Genomic DNA, 24,628 nt, shown 5'->3' with positions numbered 1-24,628 from the left:
GACATACTGAATCTCTTGTCGCAGTGTGAACACTTGTACGAATTCTCTCCAGTGTGGATCCTCTCGTGTGCTTTCACATGTCCTGAACAACTGAATCTCTTGTCGCAGTGTGAACACTTGTAAGGTTTCTCTCCAGTGTGGATCCTCTCATGTGCTTTCAGGTATCCTGACATACTGAATCTCTTGTCGCAGTGTGAACACTTGTACGAATTCTCTCCAGTGTGGATCCTCTCGTGTGCTTTCACATGTCCTGAACAACTGAATCTCTTGTCGCAGTGTGAACACTTGTAAGGTTTCTCTCCAGTGTGGATCATCTCGTGTTGTTTCAGGGATCCTGACCATTTGAATCTCTTGTCGCAGTGTGAACACTTGTAAGGTTTCTCTGCAGTGTGAATCGTCTGATGCGATTTCAAATGTTCAGCTCTAGTAAAAGTCTTTCCACACTCGAAGCACATATGATCTCTTACACCAGTATGTATTTTCTGATGCTCTTTTAAAATTTGCAGACGTGAAAAACTATTTCCACACAAAGAACATGAATGTGGTTTCTCCTGTGAATGAACTTTCAGGTGATCCTTCAGGCCTGAAGCCCTCAAAAATGTTTTGCCACATTGATCACATTCATGCAGTTTCTCTCCAGTGTGGATGATCATGTGTTTTCCAAGGCTTCCTTTTTGTGCGAAACTCTTCCCACACTGATCGCACGTGTGCCGTTTCTCTCCAGTGTGGATGTCCATGTGCATCGTAAGGTGTGATTTTTGTCTGAAACTCACTCCACACTGATCACATGTGAACGGTCTCTCTCCAGTGTGCATCCTCATGTGAAACTCAAGACTCTGTTTGTGCGCGAAACTCTTTCCACACTGACGGCAGGTGAAACATCTCTTGTCTCCTCTTTTCGGTAAAGAAATACTTTCAGTCTGTGAGTGAGTTTTTTCTGTAGTTTTTACATGACGATGTTTCTCCTCTTTACTCTCAATGTCCTCCATCAGGCCTGAAATTATAGTAAAAATTTACATTATTAGTAAATTTAAAAAAATCTGAGAAATGTGTAGTGAAAAGAGAAAAAAGTCAACATGAAAGTAGACAATGGCTACACAAAATTATGATCATTTTGATGCCACTTTATAAATGGGTTGTGGAGTGGCATGACTTGGACTCGAGGTCCAAATTTGATGACTTGACTTGGACTTGAGCCCTGAAACTTGGAAAGTCTTTATGGTCTACCTTCTAAAAACAAAAGATCAGAGTTGTGTTCACTCTAGGCTGGTCCTTGAAGCGTAAGATTAGCGCTGCTTTTGTGTTTTGGCACTGAGCCAGAGACGGACAAGCTCAGTGAGCGCTTGTCATATAGGCTGTGGTGGGTTTTGGTATTGCAGTGTACCAAATAATAATAGAGCCCATACGTCACTTACTTTGACTGTGGGTAACAGATGGCACCTCCCTCCGCTCCTCAGGGTACCAACCAATGACTTTCACCTTCACAATAAATTAGATTTATAAAAATTGGAGGGAGTTTACCATCTGACCAATCTAAAGGATATCTGGCAAGCTTAAAGAGCCTCTGGTTATCAATACAAGAATGACACAATTTGCAATAAAAATGAATTTATTAACAAGAAGATATACAAGAGTAAAATATCACACTCACTAAATACTACTAAGGAAAATGACTAAACTACTAAGAAGATTGAATCAATAATCACACAAAAGCTAATAACTATGACACAAATGGGTGTAACTGAATGAATACCAAGTAGCTGAGGAACAGATTGGACGAAGTAATGAATGGGTAATTAGCAGGTTTATTGGGGAGTCAATTGTGGTCTTTCTGGAAGCTGGTATGAAATGGTAAATAAACATTTACTATGAATTGAGATAACGTGTCTGATGTATCTATCTGTTAAACGCTGACCCTAGATAAACAGTCTCAACACAAATAGCAATCTCATATAGCAACAACCTAAAGCCAAGGCCTTTGGGGAAAGGTTTGGTTAGCTTATATTTACGTTTCACTTGTTGGGGTGATCAGTCCAGTTACGGGAGACGTCTTCCAGTATCCTTCTGCTTGCAGTGGAAAAGACTGGATTGCTTTCCAAACGTTTGTAGAGCTGCACTGAGTGCTGGGGTTTGCTGCTGGTCTTTCTGTATTCCAGAGAACTATAGGTCAGATGATGGTCGATCCGCAGGATCTTCTGTAGGTTGAGGTACTTGAGTCGTGCAGGTCAGGAGCCAAAGTCCTCTGCAGAAACAGTTGGGCTGCTTGAAGGTCCGTGCGGTGAAAGGTTTACTCGCAAGGCTATAACCTTGGTCGTGCTGTTGTTCTTCCCTCGTCAGGTCAGAAACTCGAAACAAGGGTGTTTTCACTTGGGAAAGCTTTTATTCCTTCCAGTTGGGGAGGAGATTACTAATTCCCACCTTCCTACTGCAGAGGTGTGATTGGGTCATAGTATTCCACCCATTAAATCCCACCTTTTCATCCTGTGGAGCTTGTTGCATTGTCCCAAAATACACAGTTGGACCTTGGAAATGCTTTATTTCTTTTCCAAACCTTTCTCAAAGTCCTTGTGGCAGTGTTCTGAACTCGTAGAGTGCAAACTTGATGTGAATTTGTTGAGGTATCACCCAGATGTACACTTCTGTGTCAGTGGGTGAGATTACATTGGCTGTTATTCCAGGTGCGGTTTCCACTGTGTGCGCACACTTCCCTGGATGAATAAGGAAATGTATAGGACATGTTCCTAACAGTTTTCTTGTCCATTTTTGGTGGTTTCAAGCCAATGTGTGTATAGTGATTGTCTTTTTCTAGGGGCCTTTCTTTGTTCTTACTGTGTTCCAGCCAGAACCGGTTTGGTGGCCCTGGGCACCCTATGGTCGTTCACACCTTGGTCTCAGGCATGGAGGGCTGAGGTGAACAATGGGCAACTGGTGATTAGATTAGCCACTGATCAATCGGCCGTTGATGTCGTCTTTCCTGCCCTCCACCTTTGGCAGTCCTGATTACAATAGTGTTTTAGGGTGCGTTCACACTTGGCATGTTTGGTTCGATTAAAACGAACCCTGGTGCGATTGCTCTGTTAGTGCGGTTCATTTAAGCATGTGTGAACGCTGCCATCCGAACCCTGGTGCGCACTAAACAAGCGGACCGAGACCGCTGAAAAGATGGGTCTCGGTCCGCTTCCAAACGAACTCTGGTGCGGTTCGAATGATATATGAACACAACACGGACCAAAGACATGTAAACGAACCAAAAACAGGAAGATGAGACCCTAAAAAGGACAGAATCCTCACGCATATTGGTTTTCTCTCGTCATAGTCGTGAGTTTGCCCATGACAGGTATCAGACGCGCATCTCCCATGCAGCAGATCATTTGTCTGTGTGACGGAGGGATTCCCGCCGCTGTTTTGACTCCTTTACACATTTTATAAGCTCTTCACGAGTTCCCAGCTGGCCAAAATACCATCATTTGCAGGCTACGCACACACAACGACCGCATTCACCTCAGCACACAGCATTGTTTTGGATGTTTGGTGAGTTCCTTCTCAAAATAGGTAATACGTCATAAAATCCGACCAATCAGGTTGCGAATGTATCCCTATGCCTTTAGGTTCGGTGATATAATTGCCAGTCTGAACGCTAATCGGACCAGGACTAAATGTTTTCTTTTTCTTTTTTGGTCCGGACCAAATGAACCGAACTACAAGTGTGAACGCACCCTTAGTTCTCATTGAGGGTCCTATCAAATCCTTCTGTCTTCTTAATCACAGTGGCACAAAGGGACTGTTCAGTGTTTTCAATAACAATGTTTATTTAATGTTTCATACATTTAAATACGCATAAGTACTAGCAAACCATTATTATAAAAAAAAAAACAGTGACATGTAAGCGGCAGTAATAAACCTTTCAAACATAATTTGAAGACGTGTTTTTTCACGTTAAATGCACATTGTATAGACAACTATAAAGTTTACTCTATTCTTCTCCCTGTTCAGCAGCCACTCACCTTCATGTCTTGCAGAAGAAACAGATGAATTCACATGTTGTAAATTCAACATATAACCCCTAAGCTTAGCAATCAACTGTGATAATTTTAAACTTTTTTAAAGCACAAAATACATTTAGCCTAATATATCCCACCCATTAACAGGTGCCAATGGAGAGATAATCAGTGTTATTCCTTGTCTGAGTAAAAGATCCAACAAATGCCTGTTCAACGGCACTGCAAATATGTCTATTTACAATGTGATTTTGTAGCCAATCACAGGTATTTCTGTTGAAAAGTCACAGGTGTTTAAGTTACCGGTAGTGAGAATCCGCTCAGTATCACTCAAAATGCTGAATGAGTTAATGTAACGAAAGATTACTAAGTTCTACACAAGCACAAATTCTCCCATTATAATCAACAAAGTGGAAACACAATGTAAATTAAAGATTTATTGTGACATTTAGTCAAATTTATTGTTTAAAACAGGATTTTTTAGTTTGCGCCTAACTGGAAGTGTTCTTTACTCACCATCTATGTAATTTCATTCGCAATTTAAAGAAAACATTTTGTTCTTCATGAGACTTTTTGGCTTTTCCTATACTTCAGTACAAAAATGACAGAACTAGATTTTCAAATATTATAAGTGATTTAATAATGTCTAAATATAAATTTGCCAACAAGTGCTCCTCTGACGCCATCTACTGATTATATTGGTATTTTTTTAATTTTAAAATAAAAGTTTTTGTTTTTCATAAGTGTTTTCCTACATCGCGAAATTCACGATCAGAGCTATATGTGATTAATCTTCGCACCACACAGGGGACTGTCACATCGAGGGAGTAAGATTGGATAACATCATCAGAGTCTGCCATACCTTGGCTTTTGTGAATTGATGCCACTATCCACCACCTAAAGTTCATACCAAATTTAGCATTTTAATCAACAGGTCATTTTTGTTAAATTTGTACCATATGTATTAGAAGTAATAATAAACCGTATGTATTAGAAGTAATAATAAAAACACTCTTCTTTGTTTTGGCTTAAAATGTCGTATTCTTGAGTATCGAAGATATGTATTGAATCGTGACATGAGTGTATCGTTACATCCCTAATTACAACAAATCTAACTGCTTGACACTTTATATCCTTGTTGTTTTTCAGCCTCATTAATGAATAATCAGGAATAAACACCAACCTCTTTGTTCTTCAGTGTTTTTTATTCTGCAGTGTCCTTCAATAAACTCTGTCACAACATTCTGTAGTAATTTTGGGTGTCTGTGATAAAAAGAAAACACACCAGGTGATTAAAAGGACCATTCGAGTTCAGATTGAGTCAGGCGTTTGCAAAATATGCTGAGAAATGACACACTACACCTTTAAACTCTATGGCGCAACAGCTTAGCAAAAGACTCAGATCTAAATCAGAGACAACAACTGAACACTAAGACAGGTGTCAGTTTAAATGAATGTCAGAAGAATAAAAAATAAAAGTGCAACATAAGAATTATAAGAATTTAAAAGAAAGTATAATATAATAAATATTTGTAATTATTATAAATAAAATATATATAATTAAAATGAAATTTTCCCCCATGTGTAATACATACAAATACAAGTATTCTTTTAAAAAATAAGTTATGCAAACTGGTGACATTAACAAACACACAGATTATCGATTACAAATTCAGATAGTTATAGTAGGTCTACTTACAATCTGACTCTTTTTTTTTCTTTTTTGTAAAAAATGAATTTCCCTATTGAAAAATAGGTTCAGTTATGACTTTGTAATTTGATTTACTCTAGTTAGTTTAAATACGCATTACCAACATTTTATCATGTAAGCTTTTTGGGATACCTCAAATGAATTTAGTATTAATATTAATTAACGAGTCCACAAATGGCTTCAGGACACATTTGCAGCTCACATGGACTGCACTTACTTCCTGTTATTAACCGGACATAACTGAATATGTCCATATGAATCCAAGTACAGTTCGATTTTTTAACAACTTTATTCATAGCAATACATATTGCTATGTTAAAAAGCAAAAAAATATAAATGTTTATGATAAATGTTTCTATTCCCCTCACAGATCAAAACTGAACGCTTGACATATCACCACATTCAATAAAACTAATATTATCACGCTAAAAAAATAAAACACAAACTTAAAAAAAAACGACACAAATCGTCCATGTCTGAACGGCTTCAACATTTTCCTCAGATGTTCGTTTGTTGAACTAAATCAGTCTGCAGACGCCAGAAAAGACGATTAGAGTGCTTTATTCCGATGAAAACAACTCAGAAATAACCTCGTAGAATGTTGCTTAAACAAACCGTGTAAAATGTTTCTTTTATAGATGTGTAAAAACGCGAAATAACGGAACTGCTGAACTTACCTCAGAAAACACAACAAACGCGATGAGGAAGGAAACTAGTGATGACGTCAGCGCGGCGAAACGCGCCAAAACGTTTATAACACACAAAAATATGGCTAAAACAGTTCATAAAAACGAGCTAATTTAATCTCAGTCATGTGTAAGGTAAGAAATACTTTATTAAGACATTTAAAGGCTTTATATATAGACTTTATTTATTTTACTTTTTTATTTATTTTAAGTCCAAAAATCCATCATAATAATTCATGGCTTTCAGATATAACTAAAATTATTAGTTGATCCATACTTGACACGAGTCCAATAAAAATGGACTTTGAAAGTTATTTATAAGATTAGTAATGAGCAGGGCTAGGTAATTCATCATATAAGGTATAACGGTAGGTCTATAATATGGGCATAGAGGCCCTCATCTGGTGCCATGCACCTAATAAGGATTTCTTACAAAATAACAAAACAGACAAATCAATAAATGCAAATAAAGGTTATTGCTTTTTACTTATTTCATATGAATTTATATACAAAGTTGTAAACATATCAAAACAATGGCATTGTTTAAAGTCATCGAGCAATTATGCAAGCCAAACTAATAAAATAACAACAAAAAAAAGAAATTAATAAAATAATAAACTTTTTTAAGGTAGGCCTACCAGCAATATAATACGCCTATAAAATGTTTTTCCAGGCAGTCTGATGTCAGCACTGAACAAACGCCAGCTTTTTGAACGGTGTAACTTAAACGCCTCTGATTGGCCATTGTGTAGAAGAAATCATTAGATATGTCTGTGATTGGCTACATTGCTCAACGCTGCAAAAACATGTTCTCTGGTGCGAATCTCTTTGGCCAATATGCTGTTATTAGTTTCAACCCATAGAACCGGGCCTGTTCGGGTCAGTCGCACTGGTGCTTCTAAATACTTTTTCACAGTTGCACACAGTAATGGTCACACTGTAGATTGAAATTTGATCAGATTAAGAAAGTGTGAACGTTTCAAGCTACATTCATGTGGTTAGAAACCACATTCAAATCGCATTTCTGTTTCAGTCTGACTGCTCTGATCTGATTTTGCATGGTTATGTGACTTTCTCACGGCACATAAAACATAAACGTCAGACGTTGTTATAGGAAATATCGCTGTAGGAATAAGGTTCTGTATTTGTAAAGTGCCGGACGAGCAGAAAATGACAATATAACGGAGACATGTTCTGAATCCGGCAGAGACAACAGCAGGGAATAAAGCCGCTCATACCGGCATCCTACGGTTCTGCCGCTGCCTCAGAAGATGCAGTAGTCCAGCGCAGCGGATACACATTGTCATGTTGTAAATAAGACAACATTTGCATTGCAAACCTCTCCATGATGCGGTTGTTGATGTTTTTGGCGTATACCTACCAATGCAACATCATTGCCATAGAAACCAATGCAGATATTCCAGAAAACGAAAGAGTGGCATGGACACACAAATCGAAACTGAACAGTTGTGATACACAATGTGGACAGTCAATCATTTTAGATCAGATTCCAATTGGATACACAAATGCAAATACAAAACACAAATAAACCTTTTTTTTTTTTTTTTTCTCGGTTTTCACAAGTTCAAACTTACAGGTGCTGGTCATATAATTAGAATATCATCAAAAAGTTGATTTATTTCACTAATTCCATTCAAAAAGTGAAACTTGTATATTATATTCATTCATTACACACAGACTGATATATTTCAAATGTTTATTTCTTTTAATTTTGATGATTATAACTGACAACTAAGGAAAATCCCAAATTCAGTATCTCAGAAAATTAGAATATTACTTAAGACCAATACAAAGAAAGGATTTTTAGAAATCTTGGCCAACTGAAAAGTATGAACATGAAAGGTATGAGCATGTACAGCACTCAATACTTAGTTGGGGCTCCTTTTGCCTGAATTACTGCAGCAATGCGGCGTGGCATGGAGTCGATCAGTCTGTGGCACTGCTCAGGTGTTATAAGAGCCCAGGTTGCTCTGATAGTGGCCTTCAGCTCTTCTGCATTGTTGGGTCTGGCATATCGCATCTTCCTCTTCAAAATACCCCATAGATTTTCTATGGGGTTAAGGTCAGGCGAGTTTGCTGGCCAATTAAGAACAGGGATACCATGGTCCTTAAACCAGGTACTGGTAGCTTTGGCACTGTGTGCAGGTGCCAAGTCCTGTTGGAAAATGAAATCTGCATCTCCATAAAGTTGGTCAGCAGCAGGAAGCATGAAGTGCTCTAAAACTTCCGGCTGCGTTGACCTTGGACCTCAGAAAACACAGTGGACCAACACCAGCAGATGACATGGCACCCCAAACCATCACTGACTGTGGAAACTTTACACTGGACCTCAAGCAACGTGGATTGTGTGCCTCTTCTCTCTTCCTCCAGACTCTGGGACCCTGATTTCCAAAGGAAATGCAAAATTTACTTTCATCAGAGAACATAACTTTGGACCACTCAGCAGCAGTCCAGTCCTTTTTGTCTTTAGCCCAGGCGAGACGCTTCTGACGCTGTCTGTTGTTCAAGAGTGGCTTGACACAAGGAATGCGACAGCTGAAACCCATGTTTTGCAGACGTCTGTGCGTAGTGGTTCTTGAAGCACTGACTCCAGCTGCAGTCCACTCTTTGTGAATCTCCCCCACATTTTTGAATGGGTTTTGTTTCACAATCCTCTCCAGTGTGCGGTTATCCCTGTTGCTTGTACACTTTTTTCTACCACATCTTTTCCTTCCCTTCGCCTCTCTATTAATGTGCTTGGACACAGAGCTCTGTGAACAGCCAGCCTCTTTTGCAATGGCCTTTTGTGTCTTACCCTCCTTGTGCAAGGTGTCAATGGTTGTCTTTTGGACAACTGTCAAGTCAGCAGTCTTCCCCATGATTGTGTAGCCTACAGAACTAGACTGAGAGACCATTTAAAGGCCTTTGCAGGTGTTTTGAGTTAATTAGCTGATTAGAGTGTGGCACCAGGTGTCTTCAATATTGAACCTTTTCACAATATTCTAATTTTCTGAGATACCGAATTTGGGATTTTCCTTAGTTATCAGTTATAATCATCAAAATTAAAAGAAATGAACATTTGAAATATATCAGTCTGTGTGTAATGAATGAATATAACATACAAGTTTCACTTTTTGAATGGAATTAGTGAAATAAATCAACTTTTTGATGATATTCTAATTATATGACCAGCACCTGTAAATTGTTGTTTGTTATTTGTTCATTAACAACATTGACTGAGATCCAGCCTTGGGATTACAATGAGCATAACAGAATATCCGCAGTTAAGAATAAAAGACTTGAGTTGTTTTTAAAATATTCACGAGTCCTTTTTGTCGACTCTGAAGTCATTTCAGGTTGAGTCCAAGTCAAGTCTGAAGTATATTAAAATGCAACTCGAGTCCGAGTCACTAACTCGATGTGATGATGTCACCGCCACAAGGCAAAATCAACGGTAGAATATCCAAAACACCAAATACTGTTTAAAACGTCAAAACATCTATAAAACAACATATCAAACTAAATACATGTATTTCATGTCTTTTAAATGTGACTAAAATTATGAATTTTTTTAACCTTGATACAAGAAGGATCAACAGACAATAAAAGTTTAATTCTTGGGTGAGGCAAAAAGAAAGTAAATAAAAGTGGAAAGAAATGAGATGTATCTCTCTCTTTATTGACCAACAAGATAGCATAGCATCTCAAGAGAACAAAAGTGAAGAAGGCCAGTTGCAAATCTACATGACAGTATATCGTAAATCTGTGTTTTCTAAATACACAACAAGTGGAAGAATAACTAGTTGTTTTAAAAACAATGAAGATCAAGGTAATATTTGTTGTCTTCTAAACATACTCTCTTATTGTAGAGAATTTATTGCTCAGCGGTATTATTGTGTCACGATGAGGATGCGGATTGACACTTGAAAGTGCTGGATCTGAAGATGAACTAAATGTGATTTCTTTTTGTATGCCTGCGTAGAGAAGATGATTGACTGAAACTCCTCCCACATGCAGTGCAGTGATACGGTTTCTCTCCAGTGTGGATCCTCTCGTGTTTTTTCAGGGATCCTGAATGACTGAATCTCTTGTCGCAGTGTGAACACTTGTAAGGTTTCTCTCCAGTGTGAGACCTCCAGTGTTTTTTCAAATCTACAGCTGTAATAAAACACTTCCCACACTCAAAGCACTTATGATCTCTTACACCATCATGTACTTTCTGATGAAGTTTTAAATTATGCAACTGTGAAAAACTCTTTCCACACAAAGAACATGAATGTGGTTTCTCCTGGGAATGAACTTTCAGGTGTTCCTTCAGGCCTGAAACCCTCACAAATATTTTGCCACATTGATCACATTCATGCAGTTTCTCTCTAGTGTGGATGTTCATGTGTTTCTCAAGGTTTCCTCTATGTGTGAAAGTCATCCCGCATTGATCACATATGAACAGTTTCTCTCCAGTGTGGATCATCATGTGTGTCTTGAGATTCTTTTTGCATTTCAAAATCTTTCCACACTGACGGCAGGTGAAATATTTCTTGTCTCTTTTTTCCAGTAAAGAAACACTTTCAGCCTGTGAGTGAGTTTTATCTCCAGTTTTGACATGATTATGTTTCTCCATCTCTTCACTCTCCTCATTCTCCTCCATCAGGTCTGAAACTAAAAAAGTTACATTATTAATATATTATAAAAAAATCAGAGAGAAATGTGAAGTGAAAAAGATTAAAAAGTGAACATGAAAGTAGACAACAGCTACACAAAATTATGATCATTTTGATGTCATTTTATAAATCTTTTTCTATGAATGAGGTACAATTATTTTTAAAACATTATAGGCACAAATACCATGTTTCTGTTGATGATGCAGCAATAAACTATAACAATGCATACGTTTCTGTGCTTGCTTATTTAAAACATGATCAAAACACTATCTATTTTAATGACAAAAGTTAAAAAAAAAAAGAGCAAGTGACAAATATCGGTATCGGCCAATAATGGTTTGCTAAAATCGGTATCGGTGCATCCCTAATATTTAGTTTGGCCTATCAATCAATGTGAATGTTTATCAAATCTTGTTTCACTGACCATTTGATCAAAACAAGGAAATGAAAGACCTGATTTTCAGGCCCTATTTTGTACCCTGTAAAGTGTCCCATATATTATTTATTCTTTTAACTATGTTTTTTCACAACGCTTAAGGGTTTTTCCTACTACAAACACTAAATCTGATTAACTGCTTTATAACCTTATTGTTCTTCAGCCTCATTAATGAAGGATCAGGAATAAACACCAACCTCTTTGTTCTTCAGTGTGTTTCATTCTGCAGTCTTCTGGATCTCTCATGTCCTTCAATAAACTCTGTCTTTTCAGATTTCAGCTCTTCCTGATGGTTTGATGCTCGTCTTCACTTGTAGGCTGATGGGAATATTCCAGCATTTATTGGTGAATTGCAGTGGGAGGAGCTTCACTGAAGGAGGAGGAGCAGATCTGACAAAATCAAGAAGAAATCACTTACTGAGTTTGTTTTCATACTAATTCACACATTTTAATTATTTATATTCACCTATAAATCTAGTATAACTTAAGTACACTGAAGTGTCACGAAACCCTCCCTGTGTTAGCCTGGTCATTCACATCTCTGAGTTGAAAAAGTCTCAAGAAATGGGCATGTAAAGCTGTGGAAAAGTGGGAGAGTAAAGGGTGTGAAAAGGGGAGACAACAACCAATAAAACACAGACCCGCAACACACTCATTATACAGACTTAAAGGGTTAGTTCACCCAAAAATGAAAATTCTGTCATTTATTACTCACTCTCATGCTGTTCCACACCCGTAAGACCTTCGTTAATCTTCGGAACACAAATTGAGATATTTTTGTTGAAATCCGATGGCTCCGTGAGGCCTACATAGCCAGCAATGACATTTCCTCTCTCAAGATCCATTAATGTACTAAAAACATATTTAAATCAGTTCATGTGAGTACAGTGGTTCAATATTAATATTATAAAGTGATGAGAATATTTTTGGCGCGCCAAAAAACAAAATAAAATAATGACTTATATAGTGAAGGCCGATTTCAAAACACTTTCGCGTGCGTTTGACATATCAGCGTACGCCTGCGTCACTGGTAGCTCCGTTAATGCTGGGTTAGACCTTTTACATTCTGAAGTAGTCGTGATTCGCCTCTCGAAACGTAACATGCTGTAAACACACCTCTTAAACACGCAGAATAATGTAAGTGGATATTTTTCCTTGTAATCGCGCCTTTGAATGATTACGAAATCGTGGCATCCATAATCGTAATAGCGTTTAGAAATTCGATTAATTGTGCAGCCCTATCTAATATTTAATGTTTTTTTATGTTGTAGATTTATGTAGCAAATGAGACTCAACAAAATTATTGACTATATTTTGAGACAATGGTCTTGTTAATGTTTCTCAGTTTGGTTCAAGGTAATTAAAGCAACAGTTCTTCAACATCATGAGAATATGTAAAAGTATGGTATTTGGGGTAAAAAGCACAGCTGCTGTTGATAATAAACAGCTGGAAGACTTTTCCTTTTGTTGACATGACATGGTTAAATTCAGATAATAAATAAATATATCCATCAATAAATAAATATCATATATTAAGTTGGGTGTCCACCTTAGAGATAATCACCATATTTATAATGAAACCATCATATTTTTAAAAAATATGATATTCTTACTTTTGTAAAGCTATATTAAATTATTATGGGATTCATTAAATGCTTTCATAAAATAATGTTTTGATTCTGTTTTTTTTTTTTTAACATTTTAATGACAAAACATTTATTGAAAAAAAAATAATTTTATTTATCAAAACAAAAAATAGTACACATTTTGCTTAAGTGATTGTTTTAACTTAAATCATATTCAAAACATATTTTATCTTAAGTATTTGTATCAATACTGCCTTTTTCACCATGCTGGTTTTACATCTGTCTGTGGCACTAAACATTTTTTTCTGCAATCATACACTATGCAAATAGTGAAAAGCACATTTTTATTAATTTGTGCCTTTTTAAGTTTTTATTTCTCTAACATCTCACTGTTTTTTTTTAGCAGCAATTGACAAATCATAAAGCCTTCTCCTTTAAAAGTGTTAAATTTAGTCAGCAGACGCTGTACATCATTTAAAACAATTCAGACATGACCCCGTTGAATGTTGCTTAAACAAACTGTAAAACGTGTTTTAAAATTGTGTAAATAAGCGAAACAGCTGAACTCACCTCAGAAGACTCGACGCTGACTGAAAGAAACTCTCGCGAGTTCTGATGACGTCATCGCCGCGAGACGAGATCAACAGCAGATCACCAAATTCTGTTTACAGCGGGAAAAAACGTCTGTAAAACGCATCAGATAAAAATAAGCGTTAAACGGTTACTGATGTAGACAGACAGCGCTCTCATTCAGTCATGTGTGGATGAAATATAGTTTATTTGGCACTTAAAAAACGAGAAAATGAAAACATGGAAAGCCCCAAAACACAAATTATTTAATCGCTTTTAGATATAACTAAAATAATGAATTTATTTATAGATTCAAGTAGAATCAGCAGACAATAAAAAAATATGGACAAAATAGACAATAAAATTTTTTTGTTAAGATGAGAAACAAGTTTAATATTTTGTGAAGCAAATAAAAAAAAAAGTAGAAACAAATTAGACAGATCTCTTTCATTATTAAAAGTCAGCCAAAGCATCTCAAGAGAATGAAAGTGGAAAAGGCCATTTGCAAAGCTACAAAATAGTATTGTATCTGGCGTTTAAGTGGAAGAATAACAACACAGAACAAATTAAAAATAAGTGCTACATCCTCTTCTTCATGTTCCTGGACTATAACATCTTGTACATATAAAATGTCTCTATTTTAAAGATAATAGTGTTATTTATCACATCTGACATAGATAAAACAATACAATACTACATCAAAAATACTAATGACAAACTATCTATACAGTTTGGTTTTTCTGTTTCCTGTCATTAACGGTACATAACTTAATCTGTTTATAAGAATCCAAATACAGTTCGATTCATAGCAATAAATTATTTAGATCATTAACTTATTGCCACATTAAAGAGCACAACAAAGCGATAAATGTTTATATTCCCATGAATTCCCCTCACAGATCAAACTTTGACGTCTTTGAAATCAAGTCACATTCAGTAAAACTAACATTATCACTCTTAAAACTGAAATACATTAACTTACATGAAAAATTCATGCCGCCCCCACGTCACTCTCACAATTAAACACGATCTTTAAGATGCATGGAGATTTTGTTTATTGATAAAAGGATACACTTTTTTTTTCATTCTGCAACGCAGTACAGCTGCAAAAGCAAATTCTGTATCATAGGCCAGTGGTTCCCAACCTATTTTAACATTCAAAATCCTTAACGACAACTTAGTGAAGTGGTGTCAGGATAACAATCTCTCCCTAAATGTTAACAAAACTAAGGAGATGATTGTCGATCCAAGGGTGAGGAAGGAGCAGCACTCAGCACTGGTTAAGCTGGTTAAGAAATCACATCAGCATCTGCACTCCTTGAAGAGGCTGAAGAAATTTGGCATGTCGAGACAAATCCTCAGTAACTTCTACAGGTGTGCGATCAAGAGCATCCTCACCAGCTCCATCATAGTCCGGTTTGGGAGCTGCACAGTACAGGATTGTAAGGCTCTACAGCGGTTAGTGAAATCAGCCCAAGCCATCACTGGAACTAATTTGTGTGGCAATATTTGTAATTTTGTATTTGTAATTTATCCACTTTGGAGAGCGTTTTCAAAAAGCTCAGTTTTCCTTGACAAAAACACCATCTCAGAGTGGACGGAAGGCCAAAATGGAGAGAACAAGATGCATTTTCAAACGAAAATCTATATAGTGTTGAAGTAACACTCAAGCAGAGTTAAAGGTAATGAGATAATAAAGCAATTAATTAAGCGATGTTTGAACAATAATGATGAACACCTGCTGTTAACAAGCAGAATTACTGAAGAAAAGAGAAACACAAGAACTATAACTGACTTCAGCCACAGCCTTAGATGAAATCAACTAAAGATAAAAGATATTAAATCTCTCAAGATATGATTAAAAGATCTGATTCACTTATTACTAACCAGATTGACTATTTCTGTCACATGTCTAAAGAAGTTCTTATTGAGAATTAACAGAGGTTTAGATTTTGGTGTTTTATTTGTCGAAAAATTATGCCACCATCATGGTGGTCAGGGTTTGTTTTAGTTGGGCTCTGGACCCCAACAGTTATGTTGTTAAAATAATTTGCATTTGAGTAATTGCAATAGTGTCTCATAGCAAACACTTGTACATTTCTGAATCAAAATACTGAAGGAGCAGATCAGCTTGAAAGCCATTTCAAAAGAACAAAAGAGCCTATGGTGATGTCCTATGGTGATACCCAGCATGCATTGCAGCGTGAAGCATTTTTTTTACCACCATTGTTGAGATTCATATGCCAATTCTTGAGGTCTATGTGTGTCTAAGTAGTAATACAGTAGGTCAAAAAAAATTTTTGCACTGCATGGTTTTAGAATTATTAAATTTATCTATTTGCTCCAGCACTTTATTCTCATGCGGTAGTTTCACAGGGTTGGTAATGCAAAACCAAAATGTACAAATAACAAAACATTTGATCAGTTGCTTTGGATGCAATCAGACAATTTCACTATGATTCATCATATAAAATCAGCTAATATCTGTTCACTGTAAAGCATTGACCTCACTGCTTTACAACAACATATGCATTGAGAAAAGTCTAACGTAGAAAGTCAAGGTTCAAAAACCCTACTTAAGCAAACACTAATTTCCATGATGGTGGTATTGTTTTTTTCTTTTTCTTGACCAATAAAGCAACATCTAAATCTCTGTTAATTCTCAATAAGTACTTCTGTAGATGTGTGAATATAAAGTCAATTTGGTTAGTAATAAGTGAAGCTGGTAATGCTGTTTGTGGAGTTGTTTAATCAGATTTGAGGAGATTTAATGTCTTTTATCTTCAGTTGATTTTATCTAAGGCTGACTGAAGTCAGTTGTAGTTCTTGTGTTTCTCTTTTCTTCAGTGATTCTGCTTGTTAACAGCAGGCGTTCATCACTAATGCCCAATCATCATTTAATTAATTGCTTAATTATCTCATTAACTTTAACTCTGCTTCAGTGTTATTTTAACACTATTTAGAGAGGGACCATCTGTACTCTGAGCAGAGTTGATTTAACTCTGGGGATTTTGCTGTGTGTAAACATACAGGCTCATTCAATCTCAGTCATGTGCAGAGTGAAAAATACTTTATTTGGCATTTACGAGCTTTATTTAAAAGCTTAATTTATCATGAAAATTAAAACATGAAAGCCAAAAAAGTAATAATAATAATTCATGATGGACGTAGAATCAGCAGACAATAAACAATAAAAGTTATTGATAAAACAAGTAACAAATTTCATCCATGACTACTTAAATGAGACAGATCTCTTTTTATTGATTGACAAGCAAGCCAGAGCATCTCAAGAGAAGTTAGTTAAATACAAATATCAGATACGGATCTCTCTTAAAAGTGTTATGACCTATTTCTCAGCTTCCTAAACATTCAAACAAAAGAACATTTTGTAGCCAACATTTTAAAAATTTCTACTTTTTCATAAGAGAGTAAAAAAACTAAAAGTAATGGATTTATAAAAAAAAAAAAAAAATCAAACATGAAACAAAATCATTAAGCATTATGATACAGATATTATGAAGCAAAATGATATACAAGAATAAAACTATATTAGATATTGTTCTTTGGGGAGAAACTCCATCCTAGAGTTGATCTGAATCTCACAGTTGAAACTGTTGGTCTTGAAGATAAACTTTATTCACTGTGACAAATTTAGATGATTTTTTTTTTTTTTCCATCTAAAATATTTGAAGGTGCTGAATCTGAAGATGAACTACTTACTGTGATATTTTTTTGTATGAGTGCGTAGAGAAGATGATTGAGTGAAACTCTTCCCGCATGCAGTGCAGTGATATGGTTTCTCTCCAGTGTGGATCCTCTCGTGTGTTTTCAGGTCTCCTGAATTACTAAAACTCTTGTCGCAGTGTGAACACTTGTAAGGTTTCTCTCCAGTGTGACTCCTCTCGTGCATTTTTAGGTTTGCTGAATGAGTGAATCTCTTGTCGCAGTGTGAACATTTGTAAGGTTTCTCTCCAGTGTGGATCCTCTCGTGAGTTTTGAGATGTGCTGACTGATTAAATCTCTTGTCGCAGTGTGAACACTTGTAAGGTTTCTCTCCAGTGTGGATCATCTCGTGAATTTTCAGACAATCTGACCGACTGAATATCTTGTCGCAGTGTGAACACTTGTAAGATTTCTCTCCAGTGTGGATCCTCTGGTGCTGTTTCAAATGTCCAGCTGTAATAAAAGTCTTCTCACACTCAAAGCACATATGATTTCTTACACCAGTATGTATTTTCTGATGTTCTTTTAAACTGTACAGATGTGAAAAACTCTTTCCACACAAAGAACATGAATGTGGTTTCTCCTGTGAATGAACTTTCAGGTGGCTCTTCAGGTCTGAAGCCCTCAAAAATGTTTTGCCACACTGATCGCATTCATGGAGTTTCTCTCCAGTGTGGATCATCATGTGTGTCTCAAGGTTTCCTTTTTGTGTAAAACTCTTTCCACACTGATCACATGTGAACGGTTTCTCTCCAGTGTGGATCCTCATGTGAACCTTAAGATTTGGTTTGTATGTGAAACTCTTTCCACACTGACGGCAGGTGAAACATTTCTTGTCTCTTCTTTTCAGTAAAAAAAGACTTTCAGTCTGTGAGCGAGTTTTATCTCCAGTTATCTCCTGCTCCTCTTCGCTCTCCTCATTCTCCTCAATCGGGTCTGAAACAAAAAAAAATTACAATATAAATAAATCATAAAAAAAAAATCAAGAGAGAAAATTGAGGTGTAAGGTCATTAAAGTGAACCTAAAAAAGTAGATCATTTTGATGCATTTTTATAAACCTTTTCACGAACTGATCTACCAATTATGGTTTTTAAAACATTATCACAACATAGTCACTACTAAATATTTCATCAACTCCACAATTATCTAACATGCTATTAACATTAATAAACTACACAATAGTGCTTCAGTTCTGACAGTCTCTCAAACTGATATTTAATTTACTTTAATAAAAACGTAACTAATTTTAAACGGATTATCCACCCAACATTTTTCACTCAACACTGTTACGACTCAATTTCCTTTCATTCTATTTCATCCTTTTTTAAAAATTTACATTTCTTAAAATGGCGACACCCAGTAAGTGACATCATTTGAACTCTTTCTAGAGTATGATGGGAAAATAATCTCAATTTATTGTAGTGTAGACTGCATTTATCAACCCTGTTACCAAAGTTATAAGAGAAATAAATTTGTATTTCATAATATAAAGTTATCAGAAAACCAAACATGTTTTGCTCAATTAGAATGCTAAATCTGCCATTCCCAATTTTGTTTAATTTTAATATGTTTAATGTTTATCAAACCTTGTTTCACTGACTATTTGATTAAGACAAGAAAATGAAAGACAATTAAGTTTCAGGCCCTATTTTGTACATAGAAAGTGTCCCCTTTATTATTTATTGGTTGAAGTGTTTTTTCACAACTCTTGTTAATCAAGTTTTTTTCATACTACAAACACAAAATCTGATGAACTGCTTTATATCCTTATTGTTCTTCAGCCTCATGAATGAAGGATCAGAAATAAACACCAACCTCTTTGTTCTTCAGTGTGTTTCATTCTGCAGTGTTCTGGATCTCTCATGTCCTTCAATAAACTCTGTCTTTGCAGATTTCAGCTCTTCCTGATGGTTTGATGCTCGTCTTCACTTGTAGGCTGATGGGAATATTCCAACATTTATTGGTGAATTGCAATCACTGAAGGAGGAGGAGCAGATCTGACAAAATCAAGAAGAAATCACTGAGTTTGATTTTATTCACCCATTTTAAGTTTTTATATCTAGTAAAATAACTTTTAAATAAATCAATCGTTTTATACTAAATCACAAATTCTATTTATTTTTTTATTTCTAAGAATATCATCCACACATTTTATTCCTATATTTTATCCCACCTCTCATTAACATATAGGCAAATAAATATAGGACAAAAATACCACAATTAACAGATACCAAATATAAACAATGTACGAATAAAAAAACGAAGGTATAAACAAACTTAAATAAATAAATTTTCAAGAGACAAATAACGCACCAATCGAGTTTAACTTAAATTGTTTTTGTTTGTGTTTTATATGAAACATGGTTCATCACAAATTAATGAAATAAATGCTGTTATGATACTTACCTATATCTTGTAGATGTCACAAAAGCTAATGGCGTAGTTCGCTTAAGTTTGTTGACACCAATAAAAAGATCTTAATGTGGCAGTTTACAGATCTAAAGACATCAGCATAATGAATGAGGTGAAAACAGGATCTATTGACATGAAATAAAGAGGCTTTTCAGCTGCTCTGATAATAGTGATGATCCATAGACTATCAATATACTCATCTCAGTTTATTCTAAGTATTTGCTGCTAGAAACAGATTGTTTGAGTCAGAATATAAGCTGAAAGCCTATACAAGTGCCCTAATATTACTATTACTTCTCAAATGATAGAGTAATAGCAGTAATATAAAGACAGACACTAATGACAACCATGGTTATCAACCATTGTTCATATGAATCTAAGTATAGTTGTATTTCCTATCAACTACATTCATAACAAAGTGATTAGTTCGCTAGCATCTTACCATTTTGTACGTGAAGAGAGCGAGATTTCAGCAGACACACCAATAGCCCGAACCCGAAAAGAAAGAAATGTCCCCGTAAATGATATTTAAATGTTGTAAAGAGTATTTTACAATTGCGCGAAAAAACGGACTGCTCACCTCAGACGACTAGCTGAAGATCGCGCGCTAGTGATGACGTCACCCCGCGAGACGAAACCAACGGTACATTATAAAAAACGCGCCAAACTGTTTAAAACGGCAAAACATCTATAAAACAACATATCAATCAATGGTTTCTAGATGTAACTAAAATTATGATTATTCTTGATGCAAGAAGAATCAGCAGACAATAAAAGTTTAATACTTTGTGAAGCAAAAACAAAAAGTAAAAGTGGAAACAAATGAGACAGATCTCTCTCTTTATTGACAAAAACAAGATAGTAAAGCATCTCAAGAAAATAAAAGTGAAGGACATTTGCAAATCTACATAACAGTGTATCTTACATCTGCGTTTTCTAAATACACTATAAGAGGAAGAATAACTAGTTGTTTTAAAAACAACAATAAAGAACAGGTTAAATATGTTTTTTTAATGAAAAAGAACCATTTAAACGTGTGAAATCCTTCTACTTTCATTAATAAAAGTGTAAACGAACAACATATGAAAACTGGACATAATATGAAACTCTAAATAAAGCATAATGATATATTTTATATCATGAAGCAAAATAATTTACAAGAATTAAACTGTTAGATATTGTCCATCTTTGAGTTGATCTGAATCTCACAGTTGAAACTGCTGGTCTTGAAGATGAACATTATTTACTCTGGCAAATTTAGATGATGTTTTTTTTGTCCTGTCACTTATTTTGGCTGGTTAGGACAGATTTTTTGTTGTTTTGATGCGTTATTTTGTCACATTAAATGAGGATGCGGCTTCACACTTGAAAGTGATGGATCTGAAGATGAACTGCTAACTGTAATTGTATTTTGTATGACTGTTTAGAGAAGATGATACGGTGATACGGTTTCTCTCCAGTGTGGATCATCTTGTGAGCTTTCAAGGTTCCTGACTGACTGAATCTCTTGTCGCAGTGTGTACACTTGTAAGGTTTCTCTCCAGTGTGAATCCTCTGGTGCTGTTTCAAATGTTCAGCTCTAATAAAAGTCTTCTCACACTCAAAGCACACATGATTTCTTTCACCAGTATGTAATTTCTGATGTTCTTTTAAATTCCGCGAATGTGAAAAACTCTTCCCACATTGATCACACTCGTAAGGTTTCTCTCCAGTGTGGATCCTCTTGTGTGTTTTCACGGTTCCTGACCGACTGAATCTCTTGTCGCACTGTGAACACTTGTAAGGTTTCTCTCCAGTGTGGATCATCTGGTGCCGTTTTAAAATATCAACTCTAATAAAAGTCTTCTCACACTCAAAGCACACATGATTTCTTTCACCAGTATGTATTTTCTGATGTTCTTTTAAAACGTGCAGATGTGAAAATCTCTTTCCACACAAAGAACATGAATGTGGTTTCTCCTGTGAATGAACCGTCAGGTGGCTCTTCAGGCCTGAAGCCCTCAAAAATGTTTTGCCACATTGATCACATTCATGCACTTTCTCTCCAGTGTGGATCATCATATGATTCACAAGGGTTCATTGATGTGTCAAACTCTTCCCACACTGATCGCACGTGAACGGTTTCTCTCCAGTGTGAATGATCATGTAAACCTTGAGATTCTGTTTGCTTGTGAAACTCTTTCCACACTGACGGCAGTTGAAACATTTCTTGTCTCTTCTTTTCAGTAAAGAAACACTTTCATACTGTGAGCGCGTTTCTCCTCCATCAGGTCTGAAATGAAAGTAATTAAGTTACATCAGCCAAATTAGGTCAGCCGGAACCGGGAACACTTCCTATAACACCAGATGTACTCGTTACATCAGAAGAAGAATGGCATCTACGTTTTATTAGTCTTTCTGTTTATCCCGAGGTTTACCGTAGTCAACCGGATCTGGGCCGTATCCAGGTGAGATTGAGGACCTGCGCCTTGACACGACCACAACGCAGCCCTGAAGTGTCAGCAGAGATTGAGTCAACTAGATCATCCATTGTGAAGGCCTCATCGACACGACAGCCAGTGGCACAGTTCCTCAACAAACTGTCCATACCGGCGTGATGAATACGATCCTCAACTGGATGGAACTGGAATAAATACTTTGAATGTTGCGATCCTATCGGATCTGATAGCTACCTGAATTGTAACAAAGCACTGTTCGCCAGCGGAGAACTGGCCCCCCGACTAAGCCTGGTTTCTCCCAAGGTTTTTTTCTCCATTTTAACACCTGTTTGCCACCTGATGTCACCTGTTGGAGTTTGGGTTCCTTGCCGCTGTCGCCTTAAGCTTGCTTAGTTGGGGACACTTGACATTTGATATTCAACAGTGCTTTGATCTGCCTGCATTGACACCATTCTTTAAGAGCTGCTGTACAGCCAAAATTATATACCAGTTATCACTGTAAAGCTGCTTTGACACAATCTGCATTGTAAAAAGCGCTATATAAATAAAGGTGACTTGACTTGACTTCATAAATGAATCATTAAAAAAAATCTGAGAGAAATGCGAAATGAAAGGACATAAAAGTGAACCTAAAATAGACAACAGCTACAAGAAATTCTGATCATTAAGTATTTTTATAAATCTCTTACCATGAATGAGCTACATTGATCTTCCAGTTAATATTTTTAAAACATTATTGGCACAAATCCCATGTTTTTGTAGTGAGAACTATTAAATATTTGATCAACTCCATAATTATCTAACTTAATATAAACATTAATAAATTATACAATGTTACAGTTTTGACAGTCTTCTAAAAAATTAACTCATTTTAAATTGACAATTTATTAGCTGTTGTCCATTTTTCACTCAGCACTGTAGTTGTATGTATATTTGTTGTTATGCATTCATTTTATTTTCTCCCTCATATCATGCATCTATTTGCCCAATTGATGTTCTGTACTATATAATTAATAATTTTGTTATTAACTGTAAATGGCCAACAATCATATCAATAAAGCTTTGACTACGGCTATTTCAGCAAGCGGCAATAAATGAGCGTCTGTTTTACATGTTATTAGCGAGTCATTAAATTGTACTGATTTGTTTACAAGTGAAACAGTGGGCGTGATCAAAATGATTAATTCACTTATAGGCCTATGATTCGTAGGGTTAGATAGTCATTTATCTAGTTACTTATTAGAAATATACATTTTCAAAAATGAATATAACTGCTTCAAAATTAACTTTTCAGTATAGGTGTGTAATTTACTTTGTAGAACAAAACATCAAAATATCAAGTTGTGTTTACCACAGACCATATTTCACTCATAAATTGAATAACCCCACTATAAAAACCCACAGGAAAATCTCAAAGGAACCAGCAGAAAATGAGTCTTCCAGGTTCTGACGTCACACCTGCACCACTTTATGAGGAAGGAAACTAGTCCTTATTGTTCTTCAGCTTCATGAATGAAGAATCAGGAATAAACACCAACCTCTTTGTTCTTTAGTGTGTTTCATTCTGCAGTCTTCTGGATCTCTCATGTTCTCACTGTCCTTCAATAAACTCTGTCTTTGCAGATTTCAGCTCTTCCTGATGGTTTGATGCTCGTCTTCACTTGTAGGCTGATGGGAATATTCCAGCATTTATTGGTGAATTGCAGTGGGAGGAGCTTCATGCCATCTCGGCGAGGCGAAGTCAACGGTAGACTCACTTCCCAATGTGCATTTCCATCAGTGTTGCCAACTCCGCGGTTTTCCAGCAGAATTGGGCTACTTTAACACTGTTGCTGCGGGTGGTTTTTCATGTCCGTGGGTTGAAGCGACCCCAAATAACATGGGGCCCCTGGAATGCAAATTTAACCAGGGGGACCCCACCAGAAATGCAGATTTTACCCCCCAGAACACAATTTTTACCAGGGTACCCCCCCTGAAATACGACTGGGCTAGTTTTGAGTAGCAATTGTGTGGGTTTTGTTGAGAAAACCTGGCAACCCTGATATCCATTCTAAGTAGTATGTGAGATTACAATAAAGTAGTGATGAAACATCTGAACCGATGCTTCAGAGCTTGTGCCGATCATAAATGGGCGTGCCAGATGAAGCCTCGATTCAAGGCTTGTGTCGGTAACGTAGAAATCACGTGACCAATGACAAACGAAACGTGTGTTCAACATCGGCTGTGGCTGGATGTAACCGATCGGCGAGAGTAGCCGAGTGCAGGCGGGGAGGAGCTGAAAACGAAGACGTGAAGTCGGACATTTTCTGCTTCTTGTAGTGACGCTCGCACTGCGTTTGCATACTTTATCACAGCTGAAGTGAAATAAATGCAATATTTGACTAATACACTGATGTTTCAGAGACA

General features: G+C 36.3%; 2 protein-coding genes across 24 annotated transcripts in view; both read right to left on the bottom strand.

The window, feature by feature from the left end:
• The window catches only part of LOC127521138 (zinc finger protein 239-like), a 107,532-nt gene that overhangs the window by 26,632 nt on the left and 56,272 nt on the right, over positions 1–24,628 (bottom strand). For 7 of the 13 annotated variants that reach the window (XR_007932288.1, XR_007932286.1, XR_007932289.1 and 4 more), the window contains exons 1-3: positions 6,387–6,429; positions 5,182–5,261; positions 77–994 (exon numbers count right to left, since the gene is read on the bottom strand). The exons of 2 other annotated variants lie outside the window; for them this stretch is intronic. Coding sequence is in view for 6 of the 11 variants with exons in the window: in XM_051910113.1 (XP_051766073.1) it covers positions 77–989 (913 nt within the window). In the remaining 5 variants the exon portion in view is untranslated. Of the gene's footprint in view, positions 1–76; positions 995–5,181; positions 5,262–6,386; positions 6,430–17,368; positions 18,308–24,628 lie in introns of those variants that run through there. 4 more of the 13 variants (XR_007932287.1, XM_051910117.1, XM_051910118.1 and 1 more) reach the window with 2 other exon arrangements.
• LOC127521165 (gastrula zinc finger protein XlCGF8.2DB-like) overlaps positions 10,054–24,628 on the bottom strand; it is a 28,826-nt gene continuing 14,251 nt past the window's right edge. For 2 of the 11 annotated variants that reach the window (XM_051910235.1, XM_051910236.1), the window contains exons 2-3: positions 11,690–11,882; positions 10,054–11,054 (exon numbers count right to left, since the gene is read on the bottom strand). In XM_051910235.1, the coding sequence (XP_051766195.1) occupies positions 10,345–11,054; positions 11,690–11,738 (759 nt within the window). In that variant the 5' untranslated portion in view covers positions 11,739–11,882 and the 3' untranslated portion in view covers positions 10,054–10,344. Of the gene's footprint in view, positions 11,055–11,689; positions 11,883–11,958; positions 12,071–12,207; positions 12,345–13,648; positions 13,765–19,778; positions 19,871–20,226; positions 20,435–23,760; positions 24,577–24,628 lie in introns of those variants that run through there. The other 9 variants (XM_051910226.1, XM_051910228.1, XM_051910227.1 and 6 more) reach the window with 9 other exon arrangements.

Source organism: Ctenopharyngodon idella, chromosome 10, assembly GCF_019924925.1.
Source record: "Ctenopharyngodon idella isolate HZGC_01 chromosome 10, HZGC01, whole genome shotgun sequence".
Classification (NCBI taxonomy): domain Eukaryota; kingdom Metazoa; phylum Chordata; class Actinopteri; order Cypriniformes; family Xenocyprididae; genus Ctenopharyngodon; species Ctenopharyngodon idella.
This window is presented reverse-complemented; position numbering and strand designations above follow the sequence as displayed.